Source organism: Dermacentor silvarum, chromosome 11 (genome assembly GCF_013339745.2).
Source record: "Dermacentor silvarum isolate Dsil-2018 chromosome 11, BIME_Dsil_1.4, whole genome shotgun sequence".
NCBI lineage: Eukaryota > Metazoa > Arthropoda > Arachnida > Ixodida > Ixodidae > Dermacentor > Dermacentor silvarum.
The window spans coordinates 116,938,431-116,962,327 of record NC_051164.1 but is presented as its reverse complement, the minus strand read 5'-3'; the positions used below and the strand labels follow the sequence as shown (position 1 = coordinate 116,962,327).

Genomic DNA, 23,897 nt, shown 5'->3' with positions numbered 1-23,897 from the left:
CAAGTGTACTTGAATGTCCCGAGGGAGTCTTTAATTGTGTCCTGCATTTACCTCAACTTCTCGATTACTAAGGCTCTGTTCCCAATAATATTGATGCCTTAGAGATTCTCGAGCACTTATCACTTTAGCTTGACTTAATGTTTGCCTTTAGTGTACCTTAAGCCTTGTGCACATACTGTGCATATTGCATATTGTGCTTATAACTCGCACCCACGAATACAACACCCTGGAAAGGAAAAAAAAATTTGCGCATATAACCCACGTAAATAACTGCATACAATGCTCAAGCATTTGAAAAAGCTCAAGCACTTGAAAAAACAGTGTCCTTTAACATCTCATCCGTGTCATATCTTCGGCTAGCGGCTCTGTTTCCTACCTCTTCGGTGATGTTGATAATGTTTAGTTTCTGCTGATCTGTAAATGACTGCCACAGAGCGCAGCTTGTCATGATTTGAGCTTTGGTTTGCCGACACAGCACGCAATCTTCACTATTTACTACCACAGCCAAAACATGAAATGGTAACCCTTAAAAAGGAGGAGAATGGGCAGCCATAAAAGAGGGAAGAAGGAAGCTTGAACACGCAGGGATGGGGAGATGTTGGGGATCCCTAGAAGATAATGAAACTTAGGGTGGCGGAGAACTTTGCCTTGAGGTGTGGCATCACGGCAGCGTAGTGAAGCCATACCTCAATGTGAAATTCGCTTATTTTCATTTCACTTCATTTATTTAGCCAGAGCATACATTAATGTTTCAAGCTTTAACATTCGTTGACAACAACATACAATGCACAAGAAATTTCTCTCCCAGGGAATATGAGGCAGAAGGCGTCTCTATGGCGCCTGACTAGATCTCGCAACCAAACAGAGCACACAGCACTGCAGACAGTTTAAAGTCCAATCTAAAGCATACAGTGTAATACATACTACATGGCTAGCGTAACATCGCTTGCATTTGCAGAAAACAACACTCGTTAGCTTGCAGCTCATTTCTTTAAATTTCAGTCCGCATACCTGAGTTTTGCCACTAGTGCCCCAATAATTCTGGAAGCTCACCAAATAACTGTTTCTTAGCTTGCACCTTTCAGACTCAAAAGCAGCAAGCAACAATTTTTCAGCATGCCATGCGTGACTGTGTGCAAGAGTTTCTACATTATTTTGCATTCTCCAAGCCCTACTGCAGTTCAGCAGAAGAACATGAGCCTTGCCTGGAACTCGGGAGCCAGACGCATGAGCCCGTCACGCTCCTTGGGCCCATGACCAGGTGGCAGCACATGCAGGAACGTGTAGAGCAGGCCTAGGCCATCGCCGTGCACGCACGACACCAGAAACACAGGGACCACACTGCCCTCACGAACCTGCGCTGCTGCTGTCAGGGCATCATCCTCACAGAGCACCTCCAGGGGAAGCTTCTTGCAGCCCGGGCCCTACAGGGGGAGCTTAGGACATGAAGTGGCATGCGCAGTGCTACTCTCAAGCAATCACTGACAGGCACAAGAATTACATGTGCTCGCCGTTTCTGCGTCTGCTGCAGTAAAGCCATTGGCTACCGTATGCATCAGAGGTTGGTTGCACTGTTAAACCTCGACTTAGCTTATTCTGGAACCAAGACATGCATTACCACAAAAGCCCATGTATATATACATACAGGGTGTCCCAACTATCATGCACCAAGATTTAAAAATATGCAAATGCCACATAGCTGGACAGAACCAAGGTAATGTTGTTTGCCGTCGCTTGGAGATACTCAGATTATTTTTTGCATTCCACCTAATTCCAGTAAAATCTCGATATAACAAACTTCAGGGGACTGCGGTAAATGGGTCGTTATGCAGAAAAGTCGTTATAGTGAAAGCCCCAAAATTAACCATTTCGCCCATTAACCCATCAGTTTATAAGTTGTCACCATATGAGCTATGCACGAAGACATCGCTGTTGGCTCTCGGCTCACACTGTTGCTATTTGCCATAAATTCCGGCCCCACGCACCACCGAAGCACCGTGTAATAAGAGTGGCGCGTTCAAAACACACGCTGATGCCGAGAAAAAGTACTGACAAAAAGGAAGCTCCATGTCACCTCAAAAGTGCAATGTTTCTTGTTGTTTGTTTGTTTTTCACATTCCTTGCCATGGAAACCACAACTGTCTCGCTCGAGGTGGACACCTGAACTATATTAAAGCGCAAGCGTGCGTAAATGACACTGCCTGGAAAGTACATTGTGACCGTGTGGCAGCCTCTCGAGTACGAAGGTTACATTTCTGTTCCTTCTTTCTGCGGCAAATACTAGCCACGCCGCATAGTATTTGCCGCAGAAAGAAGCGCAAAAGAGCACGCTAAAAGAATGGCAAAAGAAGGTCAAACGTAGGAAGAGATGCAACTTCGTTGCTAGACAACACTTGTCTGGGCGACGCTTGCTCCGAACCACGGTGGTAGAATAGGAGAGGTGGCCAAATGACGCTGCTTTGCCAATGCACCGCGCATTAAGTGACGGCTCTCGAGTTACCGCCGCTTTGCGTAAGGTGGCAGAAGGGGTAGTCCGGGCTCGTTCTGCCACTCCGCCATACTTGAAAGTACGTAGCTGGCGGGCGTCGCGAGCATTCAAACGGCATTTTTATGTCTCTGATTATTGAGAAAGAGCTTCGCGTCGTAGTTCCGTACATCACAGAGGTCTTGAATAACACGGAATACTTACCGTCGCTTAAAACGGACTTTTCGCACGGATTTACGCTTGCAGCGTGACTTAAGACACATCGTTTATTCCTTATTAATTTTTTTTATTTTGCTGGATACAGATTGCTTCAGAGATCTAATGCTTCGGTGACTAATGCGTCATTGCCAAATTAATCCCGTACGAAACGAATATCTTTTTGATGTGTTCACGATGAAGTACATCTGTTTCTTCTTCCTTAATACAATATTAATAAAAAATCCTTTATTAGCATTTAGGAGTATGCAGAAACAGTATTTACTGTTTTCCCAAAACTACTGTTGGCGTGTTAACCAATATATATATATATATATATATATATTGTAATGAATGAAGAAGACAGAGACACAGCACCCTTTCCTGGGCCGACTGTTCTCTCCTCGTCGTCTTTTTCTTCCAGCGCCCGCCTTGCAAGCGCCCGCGGCCAAGTTCACTTCGTCTTTACACTCGGCCACACTGCAAGTTTCCGGCGCGCTTGCAACAAAGAAACTTGTCCAGGGTGTGAGGTCATCGTTGGTGAGCCGTCAAGCGCGCAACCAGCTTCTCTGGTGGGCGGCACTGGCTGTTGCGCGCTGGTTGCAGGCCTTGCCGACTGTTGTTGGAAAAAGATGACCACAAATTGTCCGATAATGCAGACCGGAACATATTGAGCAGCACGGGTGCCAGGGCCATCGGCTCCACTTTGTTGCGGTGGCCTCCATGCCTTAGGCGCCGCACTGACTCTGAAGGGCGCACCTTCACTCCTGCGTGGATGTTGCGCTTAACGGCGACAGCACCGATAGGGGCAGCAGGGGTGTTCTCGGAAATAGAGGACTGTGCTAATGGGTGGTTCTGGCAAATGGTCTTGTCGGCCGCTGACGCTTGTTTGAATGCCAAACTCTGATATCCTGTAGCAGGAATCGAAACTGAAGGACTGCCACCGCCACTGCCGCTGGAACCACGAGGTGTTGGCGTTGGTTGCAGCTGAACACTAGAAGACACCGAAGTGCTGCCACTGTTCCCCTGATGCGGTGGTGGCCCCGGGCAACAGGCATCCCGCAGTGAAGGCTGCCCCGTGATTGCTCCGCTGCGACCCGGTACAAGTGAAACATCCAACGACGATGACAACGACGGCACTGGGCAGAGGAGGCACTGGCCAGAGGGTTTGGCATGTGCAGGAGTGGGGCTTTTGTTGCACTGCTCCTCGGCCCTCAGCCGCAGCAGATCCACGGCAGATGGGTCCATGTCCCAAGGGTCGCAGCACTGCGCATTTCCCACGTTGTCCCCACATGCTTCTACTTCCGACGCCGCTGCGGATGCAGCTTCATTAGCTGTCTTGTAGGCCTCATCGCCGGGCCCGCCATGGATGGCGGAGGACGCCGACGTGGAGCTGTTCGAACGGGAGGCCTGTGACCAATGCGGTGGCGGCTGAGGCCTCGACCCGCCGCCGCTGCTGCCGAACCATTGGTTCTCGGTCGCGATTTTCGACAACGACGAGCCGCAGCTGATGCTTGGGAATGTAGGGGCAGCACAGGCATAAGGGAGCGGGTGGCCACCAGATGGCTCTATCGGAAGCGGGAAACTAGCGGAAGCGGTGGTCATCATGCGCTTTCCGTCGTCTGGGGTAAAGCAGACAGCGACCCCCGGTGAGCCGGAGTCTGCGGCGAGGCAGCCTGCGAACCACTCTGTCGACGCGTTGCTGGGCACACCTGCCGCAGCATCGAAGCAGTGGCTCGCCGGAACACCGTGCGCAGAACTTCGCTGGTCGGACTCACCGCAGGCAGAAGGTAGCTGGCCGAAAGCAGCTATTAGAGCTGCACTCCACTCAGGCCAGGACTGCTGTTTGATACCCTCGTAGTTCTCCCATGCCTTGGTGGCACCTCGAAGTCGCTCCACTGCAACCAACCATATCGTATTGTCGGGCCAGCCATGGCGTGCCCTGAGCGTGTTGGCCGCTTGCATCGACAGAATAGGGTCACTCGGAAATCCGTAGAACTCCGGTAGTTCCGAGGCAGCAGGTGATGGAAAGGCTGCTAGACGGAAACCGGAAGTGGCTGAAACTAAGTAGTCCAGCTGCTGTGACAGCAGCGAGATGGCTCGCATCACGTCGGACAAGCTCCCGGCTAAGCCGTGCGTTGAGCCAAGGGCAGAATCCGCGCACCCTGAGGCGACGGCAGCAGCTGCAGTACTCGGGCCAGCCAGACCAGCGGCCAAGGGAGCGTGCACGGCATACGTTGATCCAAGGCTGGTGGCGGTCGCGGTACTCACTGTAGCCAGAAGCATGGCCAGGGGAGCGTGAATGGCATCCCTTGCTGGCTTAGTTGTCGATGGCATCGTGGGGCAGAGATCCAGGGCATGGGAAGCATGGACGGCGTTCCCTAACCGCTGGAGGCACCCAGGATGGTGAGAATCCATGTCCAAGGCAGCGTGGATGGCATGCCTTGGCAGCTCGGAGATCAAGGTAGTCCCAGGTATGGCAGCCATGCCAAGGGAAGCGCTGACGACGTTCCCTCACCGAAAGGACCCAGGACGATGAGAGAGAGAAACGAGAAGGGAAAGGTAGGGAGGTTAACCAAGGACGTGCCCGGTTGGCTACCCTACGCTTGGGGAGAGGGAAGGGGGAAGAATAGATAAGGAGCGAGAATAAGATGCAGCAGGACGCAAGGCCCCCGCAGCACGGTGCTTAAGGCTAGAGCGCCTTAAGACCAGGTGTTCGTCGGCTGCGCCATTGTAATGAATGAAGAAGATAGAGACACAGCACCCATTCCTGGGCCGGCTGATCCATTCTCTCCTCGTCGTCTTTTTCTTCCAGCATCCGCCTTGCGAGCGCCCGCAGCCAAGTTCACTTCGTCTTTACAACATACATATATATATATATATATATATTGTAGTGGGAAGAGAGTCAGTAGCCATTGAGAGAGGATGACGAAGTCTAGCAGGCCGGAGAGCGCGAGACAGCGACCGACGCTCTTGAACCAAGGCTGTTGAGTAGCCCTAACTGTTTTGTAATTAAACCCCCTCACAGATTGGTGGAGGTGCTGGGTATTCTACCAGTCTCCCAACCTGGAACTATGAAGCCGTACCTTACCTCCAGCATCAGCGATGCCGGAAGAAACCACCACGCAAGGCTCCTCCCAGACTCAAGCCACCGTCTGTCCCGGCGTGCTGCCTCAGCGTCACCCACAGATATTCAGCGGGACTGACGATCAAGACGTCGAGGACTGGTTGACAAGTTATCAGAGGGTGAGTGCAATCAACAAATGGGACGATGCAACTAGGCTGACCAATGTAATCTTTTACTTGACTGGCGTCGCCAGTCTCTGGTTCTGGAACCACGAGGCAGTAGTTGCGGCGGTACAACATGCCGTCCCGGAGCGCATGGGGAGAGGGAAGGGGGAAGACAACATTTTCGGACATCTTCGGCCGCCACGCGGTACGCAAACTCTGCGCAGAACAGCGACTTCGTGAACGCACTCAACAACCCGGTGAGAACTTCACCAGCTATATTGAAGATGTTGTCGACTTGCGTAAGCGTGTAAACCCGTCGATGCACGAGTCAGACAAGATCAAGCAAATCCTCAAAGGAATAGCTGATGACGCATTTCAAATGCTATTGGCAAAAGACCCACAAACCTTCGCCGATGTTGTCAGCTTGTGCCAGAGTTTCGACGAATTGAGCAAGCAACGTGCCCAAACTCGCCGCCCTCTGGAACAGAACGACTCGATCGCGGCGTTGACTTTGGGCGACCAGAATGCACTGTTGCTTCAGATCAAGCAGTTCGTACGTGAGGAGGTCGCCCGACAGCTCTCCATTTTATCCAGCATGCCCGAGCCAGCCCTGGCTCAACATCTGGCCCCAGTGATACGCCAAGTTATACAGGGAGAGGTCACTGACGCTTTGCCTTTCACTCGTCCGCCACCTCCTGAGCCTGCGCCCTTGTCGTATGCGCAAGTCGTCGCTGCCGGGCCGCCTTGTCAACCGACCTATTCTGCCACGTTAGCACCTGTTCGGCCCCCATCAGTTCCGTTCAGCAGACCAGTCCCCACAAATCCGTGGCGCACTGCAGACAATCGCCCTATCTGTTATTCTTGCGGCTATGCTGGACATGTGGCACGCTTCTGTCGCCGTCGCCCTCCTGTTCCAATAGATGTCATGCGACCGTCTGCTTACGATCCTGGGCGCTTTAGCGGCACAGCACGGCCCCAACAATCCTCTTCGCCCGAGCGCATGCCCTCAGCTACCCGCCGATCTCCCTCCCCCCGACGTCGCTCTCTGTCACCTATGCGCCGTCGACCCTGCCCTTCTGACGCGGAAAACTAAACGTCGCAGTTCCCGAGGCACGAACTGCGTCGTCGTCGAAAAATTCAAGTCCTCGAATTTCTCCAGCGAACCTCATCGACGTTATTGTGGATGGCTTTCGTACCCTTGCGCTTGTGGACACTAGTGCTGCCGTTTCAGTGATTGATATAAAACTTTGCCGCTTGCTTTGGAAGGTTACGACGACGTCAACGGGATTATACCTCCGTACCGCCAGCGCACACCATATTCAACCGTTAGCCGCCTGCACAGCCCGCGTCATAATTCAAGATATTGTTTATCCCATTGAGTTTCTTGTGCTACCAGCCTGTTCGCATGATGTCATCCTCGGTTGGGATTTTCTTTCTCACCATCATGCTGTTATTCACTGTGCTCGTGCCGAGGTGGCGTTCTCTGCATTGTGTTCTCTGCATGGAAAAGTTGTTTGTCGCCGAGGATACCAACATACCACCAAGTAGTACAGTCCTTGTCCCCATGTCCTGTGCCGCTGTTCGTGAGTCTACAGTTCTCTTGACACCTTCCAAGACCGTTCAACACCGTAGGAATCTCACATTGCTTTTTGCCGTTCTCGACATGACCAACGGCGCCACATCCTTATTTGTTACGAATCCGGTGCCAGTTCCCTCAACCTTACTCCGTGGGGAGTGTATCGGCACAATTCAGGCGTTCGACTTATCCTCCATCTTCTGCCTTGACGACGTGGACAACTTGCACCTTAGTGCCCTGACACCTTCTGCTAGTACGCCTGATCCACCACCTTTAGGTATGTTGGACTCCGCCATCGACGACGCACTTGCAGAGGCGCAGCGCGAGAAACTTCTTGCACTCCTCCGCCAGTTTCAAAGCTTGTTTGATTTCCAGAAGACGTAATTAGGCCGCACGCATACTGTTCTCCATCCGATTGACACCGGCTCACACACGCCTCTGCGCCAGCGCCCTTACCGCGTATCCCCTGCTGAACGTCATGTGATCGCCGAACAAGTCGACAACATGCTTCAGCGCGGCATCATTCAGCCGTCCTGCAGTCCCTGGTCGTCGCCTGTTGTTCTTGTCAAGAAAAAGGACGGCTCAATCCGCTTCTGCGTCGATCACCGCCGATTGAACAAAGTTACGCAAAAAGATGTGTATCCCCTGCCATGCATCGATGATGCCCTGGACTGCTTGCAAGGAGCTGAATTCTTTTAATCACTAGACTTACGGTCCAGTTATTGGCAGGTCCCTATGGCACCATCCGATCGCCCGAAAACTGCCTTCGTAACTCCCGATGGGCTGTACGAATTCAATGTTATGCCCTTCGGCCTATGTAATGCCCCAACCACATTCGAAAGGATGATGGACAGTGTCTTGAGTGGGTTGAAATGGAAGACGTGCCTCTGCTACCTGGATGACGTCGTCGTTTTCTCCCCTGATTTCGACAGTCACCTCCATCGGCTTTACGAGGTACTGAGCTGTTTGACGCGCACAGGCCTCCAGCTTAACATCAAGAAGTGCCGATTCGGAGCTCGAAAACTCACCATCCTGGGCCACGTAGTCTCTAAGGACGGCGTCCTTCCCAATCCGCAGAAACTTCGTGGTGTTGCTGAATTCCCGAAGCCTACCACCATGAAAGCGCTTCGCAGGTTCATAGGTCTATGCTCATACTTTCGCTGCTTTGTGAAGAACTTCGCTTCTATAATAGCACCACTGACGAAGCTGCTCACCGGCGATAGCTATCTGTCTGGTTGGTCGCCGGCGTGTGATGAGGCTTTCGCAACGTTACATCGTTTCTTGACTTCACCGCCCATTCTACATCACTTCGACCCTACCGCTCCGACCGAGGTACACACGGATGCTAGTGGGATCGGCCTTGGCGCTGTCCTTGCTCAACGTAAGCCGGGCTTCTCTGAGTACGTAGTTGCCTATGCGAGTCGTGCCCTTACCAAGGCAGAGTGCAACTACTCGGTTACCGAGAAGGAATGTTTGGCAATTGTTTGGGCGTTGCAGAAATTTCGTCCTTACTTGTATGGCCATTCGTTTGATGTCGTCACTGATCATCATTCGCTCTGTTGGCTGGCTTCACTGAAGGATCGACTTGGACACTGGGCGCTCCGTTAACAAGAATTCGATATTCACGTCATTTACCGCTCAGGACGCAAGCACGCCGACGCCGACGCACTTTCCCGCTCACCCCTGCCTTCTGATGTCGCGCCTGTTTCCCTTTCCGCAACTTCCTGCGCTAACATCACTATCACAGACGTGCCTTCAGAACAGTGCAAGGATCCCTGGATCGCCTCGCCGACACCAGCCCCACAGCTCTCTCGTGCCCTTCGTCGCCAAGTACCTCATTATGCGCTCCGGGACGACATGTTGTACCGCCGCAACTACCAGCCCAATGGTCGAAAGTGGCTTATTGTTATACCTCGCCATTTGCGCTCCGATCTGCGCACGCACTTTCACGCAGACCCACAAAACGCGCATGCTGGCGTTTTGAGAACGTATGATTCGCCAGCGATTCTACTGGCGTGGAATGTACACATACGTCCGCAAGTACATTCGTTCTTACGTTGAGTGTCAACGCCGGAAAACAACTTGTCACATGCCTGGCCCATTACAATCTTTGCCGTGTCCTGCTCGCCCGTTTGATAGAATCGGCATAGACCTGTACGGGCCCCTGCCTTCCACCCCTGCGGGCAATCGGTGGATTATTGTGGCCGTCGACCATCTCACTCGATATGCCAAAACCGCCGCTCTTCCAACAGCTTCAGCTCGTGATGTTGCCTTATTCATCTTGCGCAGCTTCGTTCTTCGCCATGGCGCGCCACGCGAGCTGCTTAGCGACTGAGGGTGTGTGTTTCTTTCTCAAGTCGTCCAAGAGCTTCTCAGTGAGTGCAATATCATTCATTGCACCACTGCAAGTTATCATCCGCAGACTAATGGCTTGACGGAGCACTTTAACCGAACACTCGGTGATATGCTCTCCATGTACATAGCCTCCGACCAGTCTAATTGGGACTTGGTGCTTCCTTTTGTGACATATGTCTATAATACAGCCACGCAAGCCACTACTGAATTTTCCCCTTTCTTTTTACTATACGGACGTGAGCCATCTTCCACACTGGATACTATACTTCCATACCGCCCAGATGCATCCAAATACCGCCCAGCCTCAGAACTTGCTCAATGTGCCGAAGAGTGCCGCCAACTCGCATGCTCATTTACATCCGTGACACAAGGTCTTCAAGAAGAGCGCCTTGACCCGGCTAAACCTACGCCTACCTTCCTTGTTGGTTCGTTCATGTGGCTCTCAATTCCATGCCCAACCACTGGTCTCTCCCACAAGTTTGCAACGAAATATCACAGTCCCTACTGGATCGTAGAATGCACATCGCCGGTGAACTACGTTGTCGAGCCTGTGACACCCCCCACCGACAGATGCTGCCGCGGTCGTGAAACAGTCCACCTGAGCCGCTTAAAGCCCTACGACCCTCTGGTGCTTGCATCACCTTGAGTCGCCAGGATGGCTCCTCATCGCCGCCGGGGCCAATGTAGTGGGGATGAGAGTCAGCAGCCATTGTAAGATGATGACGAAGTCCAGCAGGCCGGAGAGCGCGAGACAGCGACCGACACTCTTGAACCAAGGCTGTTGCGTAGCCCTAACTGTTTTGTAATTAAACCCCCTCACAATATATATTATTGTTACTGTTATTATTAATGAAAAACGTTGGGTCGAGAAATCGTCAGTTTCCAAGCCCGTTACTGAAAGATTAAATCACTGGGAGGACAGGCTAATTTAAAAAGCAAAGTTCATAGACGCTTTCTCCAGCACCATGAGTAATATTCCTTGTAGAAGGTTCAGCGTGCGCTATCTGTCTGCAGTGTGCATCATAAATGAAGTCCATTGCACCACATCTACTATGGTCACCGCGACTTTACTTACAGCGTGTTTGACACCCTTTCTGTTCGCTGGTGCTCAGAGAGCCTGGCCAAGGTCAGCCGCGAACACGAAGGCGCGGTGGCACCACTCTGTCTAGACAAAACGGCGCCTACTCCTGTCGTTTCCAGTCTCCAGCATTTCATAGGCGCGTGCACGTTTGCACTCGCCATCTGATGCTACTGGCACAGGCACCTGAGCGGTCTCTCATGCAAGTGCAGGCTCACAGAGTCTGGTGAAATAAGTGAGCTACCAGAGGCTGAACTTGTGAACAGCAAGACTCATGGTGGCTTGGTACATACCACTAAGTCAATTTTTTCCCTGCTGCTCGCCACAGAGGCCGAGTTTCAAAAGAACTCGGGGAAAGGGAATGCTTAGGAGCTAACTAGTGACAGTGAGGAGTGAGGTTGATAAGCACAAGTTTGCGTTTACATATTTACATGCTCAGAGCACAAGGAAACGATTATGGCTAATTTGCTGCACTACCACGTACCAATGAGAATGCGCCAGTATGTAAAAGAAAAAAATCAAAAAGCGGAGGACAAAGCTAAAAAATTAAGGAAGCTATCAAAACTGGTTTGAACTAGTGCTTCGCAACAAAAGGCGTAGGAGATTTCGTGTTCATGTACTTTCCTGCGCTCAACTGCGCTGTCGTGGTGCATTTAATTAATTGTACACTGCAACCGTGAAAAAGTATTCACTTTCTAGCATAGCGTGATTGTACTCACAAGTTAATTGCCAATAAAACTGTTTTGTTCGTTTTATTTTGCAGACTTTTCTTAGGGAGCTGAACAATAATTAAACAATTGGTGACCGCGCAACAATGAAATTTAGTTACAGCCAGGCGACCAGAAGTTAGTTACAGCCAGGCGATCAGCCTAATGCTACCCACAATGACATGAAAACCGAATATTTTTTTTATGCTGTACACTCGCCAGCAAGAATTTTCATGCTTCCAAAAAAATACATGCGCGTCCCCTGCGATTGGCGCTCTGTATCAGTGTTGTCGAGATTACCCGTGCCTATTAGATATCTTGAAGCTTCATAGAGCCTGGTAGAGTTATTTTTGTGGGCAAGGCCAACAGACAGCCTCTACAAGCTATTAAAAACAGAAACGACGTTTTAAAGCAAGAAAAATTACGATAATAACCAACCTTTTACAGCACAGCGAAAGCTTGCGATACGCATCTTTGAGCCTATAATACCCCTTCCACCACCTGGCGACTGCTGTAGAAACTTGAGAGGTGCGGCAACGCGCTTGCAGCACTCGTTTGGCCACCTCTCCTATTCTACCACTGTGGTTCGAACAGGCCTGCGCGTGACAATCACCACTTCGGGACCTTCTCAGAAAGTATGGCTCACCTGACTGTCGAGCTGACACACTGTTACCTTGCCTCGGAACACGCGAGTCAAGAGCGAAAGTATTTTGCGGTGATGCTCGACCGATGCATTCCTTCTCACCTCGCTGGTCCCACTGCTCTACTAAGCTGGGCCGTTAGAATATCCATCCACATGGGGCCTTCGAGCACACAGCGCCGCTGTAAAGCGCATGGACACCCTCCTAATCCAGGGACAGACCCATTGCAACGCGCGCCGGCGTCTCATCTGCCAGGGTTGGCTGGTATGGAAAAAACGTGTGTGAAAGAACCTGTGTGCGTGCGCGGGTAACAGCCGTTTCCCTTGTAACATGCTGCTGTCACCAATTCGAGTGATCGCCGTGCTGCTTTCGTGTCTTTTTCGGAACTCGTGGAGTGATTATCGTGGTCAATTGGCCTTTCAAGAGGCTGCCGCCTTGCTTTTCGACCCGCCGATGCTGTGTGCCAGTGTACTTTTTTTTCTTCCCCCTCGGGCGCCATTCAGGTTTTCCGAACCCATGCGCCGCGTCGTCCACTTTCTGAGCGTTATCGTCTGCTAGCCTACTGTTTCGGCTGCCATGACTGGATACATGGAAATCTAAGAATCCCCAGATTTTGGAATATTAGTTCGTAATACTGAGGCGTTGTTAACATGACATGGCAACTGAATAAGGATCATTATTCTGAAAAGTTCGGTATTCTGAAGTTTGTAATACTGAAATATTTTTACATTGAAAACTATAAGTCAGCGGGAGATTTTTGAAAAGTTCGTTAATCAGAAAAGTTTGTTAATGTGGGGTTCGTAGTAACGAGATTTTACTGTACATAATTAGCCTTAATTAATTAATCAACTTTTCAAATATTATAATTAGATGAAAAGTGTCAATGAGAAGATTGTAGAACAACATGAAAAACTCCCGATACAGCTCTCTGTTGCTCAATACGTGCTACATAAAAGGGTTTTTCCGAGCGTGAAAGAAACTCGCAAATGCATGCCAAGTGCCTCGAGCGGCCAGTCATGCGGCAATTTTGCCTGTATTCGCAGGTATTGACGCAACGTATTGCCTGTATTGATGCAACGTCAATCCCCATCAGCAACCATTCGTGGCCCTTTTCATTCACCGTAAGTGAACTACTTTTACATTACATATGGTATGGAGTGCGTGCATTACTTATGTGTCTTCTACTGCACATTACTGGTTTTAAGAACTGCACTCGCTTTTCATTACATGCGCACCTTTAAGTGCGGATGTTGAATGCTGTCGGCATGGATGAGTACCTCTAGGTGGACTTCACCAGCAATGTGTAGTCTGAGAAAAGTGACAGCATGGCTGTTGTTAGGCCGCTTATCTCTCAAACATGCAGAATGGCCGGTGTAGGGCTGCATGATTGTTTTGTATACACTTTCGCAGTGTCGCGAGTTGCCCACGTGTTTTGTGTATAGGGAGACGTCCACTCCCCTATGCGTCGTCCGGGTAGCGTCACTAGCGTGGTGTTGGGTGACGAGCCACGGCGCGCACCAGGGGTGGCGCGGTGCGGATGCGGAGAACGAATTCGGAGAATGCAGTCTTGCCTGCACTGGGTGGGCATTTCGCCGATGGTCATAACAGGTCCACGCAGACAAACCTTGAGGGAGGACTGCGGTACGGGGTGTTGTGACACCAGCTCCCGAGCCTTTTGCTGGCTAGAGACGCCATCGAGGTTTGAAATGGCCTCGCAATAAATCATGCGTGCCTGGCATTTTTGCTGAGGCTGTCACTGACCACGTGGTAATAGGAGAGGGAAATGGAGATGTAGGAAGAAGGAAGACAGGGTTGTTTTCCAATACATTTACTTTTAAGAGTAAGCCCATCATTTGGGGTTGTGGCTTAACAAACGTTTAGCTTTCATTGGCATTTGCTTCTGTGGGATGGGCCAACAGCTCTACCGCCCTTTTTCTTGGTATCTTTGGGCTACAATAATCCAGACGAGGTGCTGTTCCTCAGTCCAGGCTGTGATCACTAAACCTGATAGATCAGTAAGACTCCGTACGATGCAACGCTAGTCTGGACCGTAACCACTTGGTGGTAGAATAGTGAGACTCGGTTGGTCGTATATGTAGTGACAGTTGTCCTAGGCTCCAACTTAAGAAAAGGTAGAAGAGTAAGGAGCTGTTTACTTGTGTGTTTTGCATCAGTGTTCTTTTGCTAACTCTGCATTTTACTGTGTAAATATTTTCGTTACAATATATCCTCAAGTCTTTTTACCTTCAACCTGGCTCCTGCTTCATCAACACCGATAATCACCTTGAAGAGGTTTGATCAACTTCAAGGAAAAAGAACAAACTTAACTGCTGTAATAACAAAAATATTACCGATGTACTGTCAGTGTTCATGATCTGTACTATATTACATGTATAAAACTTTTTCTTATGATCCTTATAATTACCATGTGCATTAAATTCACGTTGATACTATATTTGGCTAAATAGAAAATGTTTTTAAACTATAGCTTTCACGCTTCAGCCACGAAAATAATTTTACATGCTCCTAACAATTCTGTTATCTCATGTTGAGCACATGAAATGAGAAATAATTTTTCTACCCAGTGTGCTGTAGCTATCCCTTCACCCGGGCAAGAACTGGCAACTGTTTCCACTTTATCTTTCAATATCTGCTTCAGGAGGATTGCACTTGCCCTAGCGAGCATTTACACCACTTCCTAGAAGGTCTGTCCAACTTGTGCAAATTCATTTATGGGGTGCTCAGAGGTGCCGCAATGGAGGGCTCCAGATGAATTCTGACCACCTGGGGTTCTTGCAACGAGCACCAAAAGCCTAGTACACGAGCGTTTCTGCCCCCATCATCAAGCCAGCAGTCTCATGCTCGACAGTGGAACACCACAGCCACCAAGTTACCACGATTTCATTATATGAAGAAAATCTCTGCACTTTTGGCACACGTTCTTTCAGTTTCAGCAAGAGTCGCTGAGAAACAAATCTGATAAATGTGTTGCTGGGCACACTGCTGTGATGAAAAAGCACTACATGACAAAACCTTCCACAATGTTTCTCAAGTGCATATACAGAGTATCTGTTATTGTGGCTACACCTTGTGAAGCCTTAATATCAATGAACAGGCCCTTTTATTAAATGTAAAGCTGGCTTTTTTACGAGGCAGCTTGTACAATTAACGGTGGCGTAGTCATCTTTGCAAACAGCATGTACAAGCACAGTTTGCGTTCTATTGTGACATCAAAAATGTAGACGTGGCTTTCATAATGAAACCGTGTGCAAGTGACAAGCTTCAGAGTGTGCAGCTAGTACTTTGTCTTCATTTGAACAATGACCAGTGCTGCCATTAGTTGGACGAATGTGCAGTGCAGGGAAGCGCACTTGCGAATTATGGAAAGGGTCTACTGACAGCACGACATAACTCAGTAAGGTGACTGTGTGGCCTTTGACCTTCCCTAGGGGCAACACTCATGTCCTACCCCATGCCCCTGCCCTGAAATTTCAGTTTTCCGGGCGTAGAGTTTTTAAAAAATTAACAAAATGGATTTGGCTAAACTTCGTTTTTCTGGTTTAGAATTGTTTTGCGACTACAAATTGTTTACTTCCAACAAAATGCTAAGTTATAAATGCAAATTTTTGCAGTGGTTATGCATGTAAGTAGAGTTTTATTCTCTTCTGCATTTATAAAAGTAGAATTTCTTCAAAATTTGATGCAATAAAAGACGGGTATAGTATACAGTCGAACCCACTTATAACAATATTAAAGTGCCAAGAAAATTCCATTGTTATAAGCATTAATTGCTGCAACACAGTTGCACAAAAGCAGAGGGGACAAACATTCAAACATTTTATTTAGACAGGAAGAAGCACATTCAAACCCACTCGTAGCATTACTGGTTTTAACAATACTCGAATGTAACAATGAGCAGTTGCCCCACCCTGAACTTTTGCATGTGTTCTATGGTAACATAAACAGCTTACTGCAATGTTCCCATGCCGCATTGTTGGCTATAACAATTAAATCTGGCTACTGGGTGACTGCGCTGCAAAGAAAAGAAATGCAAAATCCAGGAAAAAGAAAGTAAAAAGGCCGCTTCGCCACCCCCACTTTTATGCCGGCACACCTTAGTCACCCCTTCCCGGTCTCCCTTCCACCTCTCCAATGTCACCGAGAGGGTGAAAGGGAGACCAGAGAGAGGGGTGCGATGAAGGCATGTGGTTTTGGTAGTTTTGGTGAAGGCATGAGAATTTGGCGTTCTTTTTCCTTTCGAAGCACACACACCATAGCTAAATTCAATTGTTATAACCAATTATGCGGCATTGGATCATTGCAGCAAGCGGTTTATTTTACCATAAAACACATGCAAAAGTTGACGGTGCCTTGGCTGCTCATTGCTATATCTGACGTATTGTTAAAACCAGTATCATTATAAGTGGGTTGCGACATTGGTCGCAAACAAAGCTGCAAGATCGCCTCAAGTCATAGGCACGAAGATTACGCACATCCATGTACTAACCATCATTTGCATGGTTTAGATGCACGATCACAACACCAGAGTGCCCGCTAGTAACCTTAGTAGAAAACTCTATGGTACCAGGGATGCCTGGCATGAAACGATGCGCTAGAACACCTGCCTGCCGGCCCAGTCAAGTGCGCACACCTCCCCTGAAAACAATTCCTGGCTTCTCTACTGGCCTTCACTCAATGTGCAGTCAGCTGATACATGAGATGTGTGCCTCTTACCTTGAGCAGGCTATGCAGCTGTGCCAAGGTCTTGGCCAAAGTTGCCGATCCCACCGTGTCCACCTTATTCACCACGATGGCCAGAGGCACCTGCACAGATGCAGTCAGTCAGGACACAAATCTACTTCATTCTGGTGTGTGTCCATTGCAGGCTACCATGGACATGGTTCTAAATTCATTTCCCTCTAGTGCATGGATTACATACTACGAGAAGCCGTACTAAGATGAGCCCGCAGACAGAGTTTTACATGAAGCCACTGATCAGCATGTTACTCGAGAGGACCAAGTGTTGCTGCTTCTCTATTCTTGAATCTGGTTACCTCGCAAAGTGTCAAACCAGCCACACTTAACACTGTCACCTCACCACCACAACATCGACTCTAGCACTCTCCGCACACAACATGCTGTGTCTTGATTGAGAGGGTCATGTGCCATTGCATGGGTTGCAGCACGTGGAGGAAGCATGCTTCAGTGGATGCTGCCTTGCTTAACTGCAGCTGGGATAAACTATTGAACATACAGTCAAGGAGTGACTTGTGTCCTAAGACTGCATTCTATAATAAGAAATTTTGTTTTACGTTCTTTCTACGCTTCATCACTGATTTAGTTGAAGCCATGCCACCACATAAGAAAGACGTGGGCAGGAAAACACAAATAAACGAGTTCCGCCATTATCGTCAAGATTGCCTTCGTGCGATGAACATTTTTATTTATTTATTTATTCAAAATACCCCTAAAGGCCCTCGCGTAGAAGGGTATTGCATAGGGGGTGTTCAATACAACAAAAAATGTTATACAGTGGGATTAGTCAAACGTGGAAAGAACAACGCATGAGCGAACATAAATATGACAAAATAATATTAGCTCCAAATAACACAAAGATAGACATGGAAGAAGAAACAACAAACAAAGAGAGAACTATGTGTCCGAAGTTATACAATAAAAATAGCGATAGTTTCATTTTAACTTCACAACTTCAGTCATTATTAGTTCATGAAATTTAACAGAATCAATGACGGTGGCTATGTGTGATGGCAGTGCGTTCCAGTCAATGATTGTACGTGGAATGAATGATTGTGAATAGTTTAAGGTATGACACGCAAAACGCTTCACTTTGAAAGGATGGTCATGTCTGGGAAGGATGGCAACTGGTGAAGAAAAGAAGTCGTCATGAAGCAATGGGTGATGATAAAGTTTGTGAAACAGTGATAACTGTGAAGCTGTGCGTCGTTGCAACAAGTCTGGCAGTTCTGCACGAATTTTCAATGCTGAGACACTACAATGATGGCAGTAGTCTGAAAAGATGAAGCGAACTGCGCGGTTTTGAAGTGATTCGATGTTGTTGGTTAAGTAAGCTTGGTAAGGGTCCCAAATGGCACATGCATACTCGATTTTAGGCCGTATTAGGGTGATGTAAGCAAGTTTACGTAGGTGCGATGGAGCATGCTTCAAGTTATGTTTTTTAAGAGACCTAATGAGCGGTTAGCAGATGCGAGTAGTATGACGTTGATGTGATGATTCCAGGATAAGTCTGAACTAAGGTAAACACCAAGGTATTTGTAAGTAGTAGTAAGTTCAACTGCAGTATTATTTAAAGAATACGAGGTGGAAATGCTATTAGGGCATTTAGTGAAGGACATAAGCTTAGTTTGCGAAGTATTAAGGCACATTAACCATTTAGAGCACCAAGAGGTTACGCAGCCCAGGTCAACCTGCAGTGCCCGTTTATCATCTTTACACGAAATTTTGCGATAGATCACGCAATCGTCCGCGAAGAGCCTGATCTGGGATGAAACTGTGTTAGGCAAATCATTAATAAAAATTTTTAAAAAGCAAGGGGCCCAGGACGCTGCCCTGAGGAACGCCTGAGTACACTTTCCCAAGGGATGAGGAACTGTTATTGACGGATGTGAATTGGACTCTTCTTGAAAGGAAATCTTTAATCCATGCAAGTACAAGCGGATGAATATTGTGGGAACCGCCGCACAGGCAGCGAGGGATAACCGCCGCACGGGCAGCGAACGTCGCGTCAAGCGCATGCGTGCCAGGGAGAGTTGGGAGAGGGGAAACTTTCCTTCCGCGGGCGGCGGGCGGGAATCGCAAGCGCTATCAGCGCCACCGGGTGGGTCACGTGAGATCCCGCTGATATCGCCCAGGTCTCTTTGGTCCCCAGCAAGCGGCGATGGCGGAAGTCTCCGCCGCCGCTCCCGTATTCCCGCACGTGGTTAGTCAACCGCGTTCTTGCCGCGGCAATCGCCGCGGCCGCCCGTATTCCCCAGTTGGTAAGTCGGAAGCCCTTCTTTACCTAGTGTATTATTCTCTTCGAGAGAACCCTCAGCGATGTCAACTATAGCTAGCTGGCCTGCTCGAAGTGTTAGTTGCAGTCGTAATAAATGCTTTCCGAGTGTACACGTGGTTGTCGTCTATTGTTTCCTCGAGCTTGTACCGGACCGCGGTTGATGCGCAGGCATGCGCCAACCGCGGGGCTCGGTGTGTCGAGGCAGAGGGCCGTTTGCATCCCCCCATATCCCGACATTTTGGCGTTCCCAACGTGGGGCAAGCTCTTGGAAAACGGGACGACGATCGGTTCGGATGCGAGGAAGCCTGAAGGCTTTGTCCGGACCAGCGTTAGGCCTCAGCCGAAGGCGTGGTTGCTAGCTAGATCTGTGTGTGCTTTCTTGAGGGCGAGTTAACGCTGCACCAGTGTCGCCGAACTCGTGTAGACGCTGAGATTTGCAGCGAGTTTTCTCCTAAGAGTACGCCCGAAGCGAGCGAGTGCAGCAGCCGACGCGGTGGTCGATTTTCCCTGTACATATGTAAATAGCCTCCTTTCTGTATCTTTGGCTCTGGGAGCTGGGCGCCGGAAACGCTGGCTAGGACGTCAGCGGGGCGCAGTCCCAGGAGTCGGCTCGAAAGCTGCGTGTTGAGCAGCGAGCGGGGACCGCTTAGCTAGGCCTGCATCTACTCGCGGTGGCTCATTGGAACCCTTTATGGGTCTTTTGTGGAATTGGTATCTGTCATGGACGCGATTAGGCCTAAGGCTTTGCGGAGCTGCCGGTCGCAAGTTCAAAGATGACCATGCCGTGACATTTAGTGGGTGCAAACGGATTTGCTAGTTTTGCTATACTCGCCCGAGCGGAGAAACCTCGTTCGAAATAGAAAGCTTATGTTGTTCAGTTGAACTCAATATTTTGCGGGCGGAATAACCGAAATCTCGGGGGACCAGAGAGCGCTTTGTTCATATGAGCATCGCCCTTTTGTGCGCTGTATGGGACCGGAAAAATTCGGTCGATGCGAATAACTTCATTCAAACGAACTGGATTGTTTTTTTTCTTCTCGTTACCACATAAAGCTATGCGGTAGACGGGTGGCTCAGCATCGTGTCAGACGGCCGATGCTGCGGCGGCCTCTACTGACTTAATTTTAAGTGTTTGTGGAGTGCATTTGAGCGACTTTGCAGAACGAGTGAAGCCGCCTCGACTTGCTATTGCTGCCATGGTCCACGTCCCTGCCTGCTGTCTCGGCCCCTCCCTGTTCGCGGCCCGATGCAGCAGCACATGACAGCCACGAGGAGGGAGGCCTACCATCATACTCCCACGACGGTGCGAGGTTCATCGTGCCGGCGCGCGCGCCGCTTCGAGAAAGTCCTGACCCGCTGTTCCCGGGTGGACATGGCGGCGCGCATCTTGAGGGCAAGCCATCTTCAGCCCCCGTCATCGTCAACCACTTTGACGGCTGCCACATGTGGGCGGGGGCCACACAGGACTGTGCTGCCTATCAACGTGGATTCGGACATTTCCTGCCGGAGTTTACCATCGCATCTGCCCGGATACTTTGTCAATGCCGTCGTTCCAGCGATTTCTGCGTCGTAGGGCAATATTTAAGGGTGGAGGGATGTGGGAACCGCCGCACGGGCAGCGAGGGATAACCGCCGCACGGGCAGCGAACGTCGCGTCAAGCGCATGCGTGCCAGGGAGAGTTGGGAGAGGGGAAACTTTCCTTCCGCGGGCGGCGGGCGGGAATCGCAAGCGCTATCAGCGCCACCGGGTGGGTCACGTGAGATCCCGCTGATATCGCCCAGGTCTCTTTGGTCCTCAGCAAGCGGCGATGGCGGAAGTCTCCGCCGCCGCTCCCGTATTCCCGCACGTGGTTAGTCAACCGCGTTCTTGCCGCGGCAATCGCCGCGGCCGCCCGTATTCCCCAGTTGGTAAGTCGGAAGCCCTTCTTTACCTAGTGTATTATTCTCTTCGAGAGAACCCTCAGCGATGTCAACTATAGCTAGCTGGCCTGCTCGAAGTGTTAGTTGCAGTCGTAATAAATGCTTTCCGAGTGTACACGTGGTTGTCGTCTATTGTTTCCTCGAGCTTGTACCGGACCGCGGTTGATGCGCAGGCATGCGCCAACCGCGGGGCTCGGTGTGTCGAGGCAGAGGGCCGTTTGCATCCCCCCATATCCCGACAATATTAACCTGTGCTAATTTGATTAGCAACCTGTGATGAGGCACACGGTCAAAGGCTTTGGAAAAATCTAGAAAAATTGCATCAGTTTGTATGCTAGCGTCAACAGAAGAATGTAAATCATGAACGAACCCGGCAAGTTGAGTGTCGCACGAGTAGCCCTTTCGAAAGCCGTGTTGGTATTTGAAAATGATGTTATGCTCTTCCAGATATTTAATTACCTGCGAGTGAATTATATTGTTACGGGGAGTATTTAATTAACCGTGAACGGCTAGCGCTTGCCTAGTCAAGACTGCACAGAGCGCACAGGTTCCAGCAGGTTTTCAGTCCGACAAGAGAGCCTCTGACCCAGCCCCACTACAATGTCTTTGTCTTTGCCATTGCTCGTGACATTATCCCCGGCCGATGAAGCACCGTCCCGGTGCTTGTTGCGATCAAAATGGATTATCACAGTTGTAAAGTTTGAGGCGGGAAACATGTACGATGTCAGTTCGCGGTGCGGCAGTCGATGAGGTGGATGCCATGGGAGATATCTCATAGGTGACAGGAGTCACCTGGCGCAGCACGCGATAGGGTCCGACGTACCGCGACATTAACTTTTCACACAGGCCGACACGACGAGATGGGAGCCAGAGAAGGACGAGAGAGCCCGGTGGAAAATCAGTATCCCGGTGTCGACGATCGTAGATGGCCATTTGTGCGGTCTGCGATGACGTGAGCCGAGCACGGGCTACTGTGCGCGCGACGAGCGCACGCGTGATGACATCTTGCGCATAGGAAGTCGTGGACGTGGAGGCCGGATCAGAAGGGAGCAAGGTGTCAAAGGGTAGTAAGGGATGGCGTCCAAAGAGAAGATAGAAGGGTGAGTAGCCGGCAGTTTCATGACGCGATGAGTTGTATGCAAATGTGACGAACGGGAGCGCAACGTCCCAATCATGGTGGTCATCGGAAACGTACATGGAAAGCATGTCGGTCAGTGTACGGTTTAAGCGTTCGGTGAGTCCATTAGTTTGAGGGTGATATGAGGTCGTGAAGTTGTGATGAGTAGCACATGATCGAAGTAGATCGTCAACCACACGAGACAGGAAGCAGCGACCGCGATCTGTGAGTAGGTGACGTGGAGCACCATGTTGGAGGATGCCGTCGTACAGTAGGAAGTCGGCTACGTCTGTGGCGCAGCTGGTTGGCAACGCTTGAGTAATGGCAAATCGAGTGGTATAATCCGTAGCGACTGCAATCAATTTGTTGCCTTTCGTGGAAATTGGAAAGGGACCCAGCAAGTCCAGGCCCACTCGATAAAATGGCTCAATTGGCTGAAGGAGACCAGCGGGTAGAGTCGCAGGTTTCTTCCGACGCTGACACAGGTCACAAGATGTTACGTAGCGGCGAACGGACCGATAAAGGCCCTTCCAGAAAAAGCGTCGTCGTATGCAATCATAAGTTCTGGAGACGCCTAAGTGCCCGGAAGTAGGCGCATCATGAAACTGGATGAGGACATCCCTGCGCAGATGATGCGGGACAACGAGCAGGAGTTCTGCGCCGTCGGGGTGCATGTTGCGGCGGTAAAGAACGTTATCCTGAAGCAAGAACAAGTTGAGGGAAGGGTCGAGGGTGCCGGATTGCAGACGGTTAATAAGAGAGAGCAAAGATGGATCTCGACGTTGTTCGTCGGCCACATGGGTGAAGTCTGTTATCGCCAAGACATAGGTGTCGGGGTCCGTTTCAGTGGAGTCTGAAGGTTCAACGGGATGGCGGGAGAGGCAATCGGCGTCATTGTGTAACTTGCCAGATTTGTACACTACCGAGAACGTGTACTCCTGTAATCGTAATGCCCAACGGCCGAGCCTCCCTGTGGGGTCTTTCGAGTGTTGAAAGCCAGCAGAGCGCATGATGATCTGTTATGACCACGAACGGCCGTCCATATAGGTACGGACGGAATTTCACGACAGCCCAGACGAGAGCTAAGCACTCCCGCTCAGTAATGGTGTAATTCTTCTCCGACTATGACAGAAGACGACTAGCATACGCTATCACACGGTTGGCTCCGTTCTGTATTTGGGCGAGGATAGCACCAATGCCATGGCCGCTTGCATCAGTGCGAAGTTCTGTTCTAGCAGCCGGGTCAAAATGAGCCAGCACAGGTGGTGTAGTGAGGGCAGAAATCAACGACGCAAAGGAAGACGCTTGGTCCACGCCCCAAGAAAAGGCCGCATCCTTTTTGAGTAGGTCCATGAGGGGTCGAGCAATGTCCGCGAAGTTGAGAACAAAGCGGCGAAAGTAGGAGCAGAGCCCAAGAAAGCTGCGTACTTCTTGAGTGGACCGTGGAACTGGGAACTCGCGGACGGCACGGACCTTGTCAGGGTTTGGTTGGACACCAGTAGCGTCGACTAAGTGTCCAAGTAATTTGATCTGGCGGCGCCCAAAGGTACACTTAGATG

The 23,897-nt window shown here is 50.0% G+C and overlaps 1 protein-coding gene and 1 long non-coding RNA gene across 13 annotated transcripts in view; one reads left to right on the top strand and one right to left on the bottom strand.

Annotated features, from left to right (window-relative positions):
• LOC119433709 (uncharacterized) overlaps positions 1 to 23,897 on the top strand; it is a 119,450-nt gene that overhangs the window by 29,506 nt on the left and 66,047 nt on the right. The window contains exon 2 of the long non-coding RNA XR_005188431.2: positions 13,312 to 13,389. This is a non-coding gene — a long non-coding RNA (uncharacterized LOC119433709). The remainder of the gene's footprint in view (positions 1 to 13,311; positions 13,390 to 23,897) is intronic.
• The window catches only part of LOC119433705 (GTP-binding protein 2-like), a 74,310-nt gene that overhangs the window by 19,685 nt on the left and 30,728 nt on the right, over positions 1 to 23,897 (bottom strand). For all 12 annotated transcript variants that reach the window (XR_005188429.2, XR_005188430.2, XM_049659330.1 and 9 more), the window contains 2 exons: positions 17,003 to 17,092; positions 1,206 to 1,424 (listed from right to left, as the gene is read on the bottom strand). Coding sequence is in view for 10 of the 12 variants with exons in the window: in XM_049659330.1 (XP_049515287.1) it covers positions 1,206 to 1,424; positions 17,003 to 17,092 (309 nt within the window). In the remaining 2 variants the exon portion in view is untranslated. The remainder of the gene's footprint in view (positions 1 to 1,205; positions 1,425 to 17,002; positions 17,093 to 23,897) is intronic.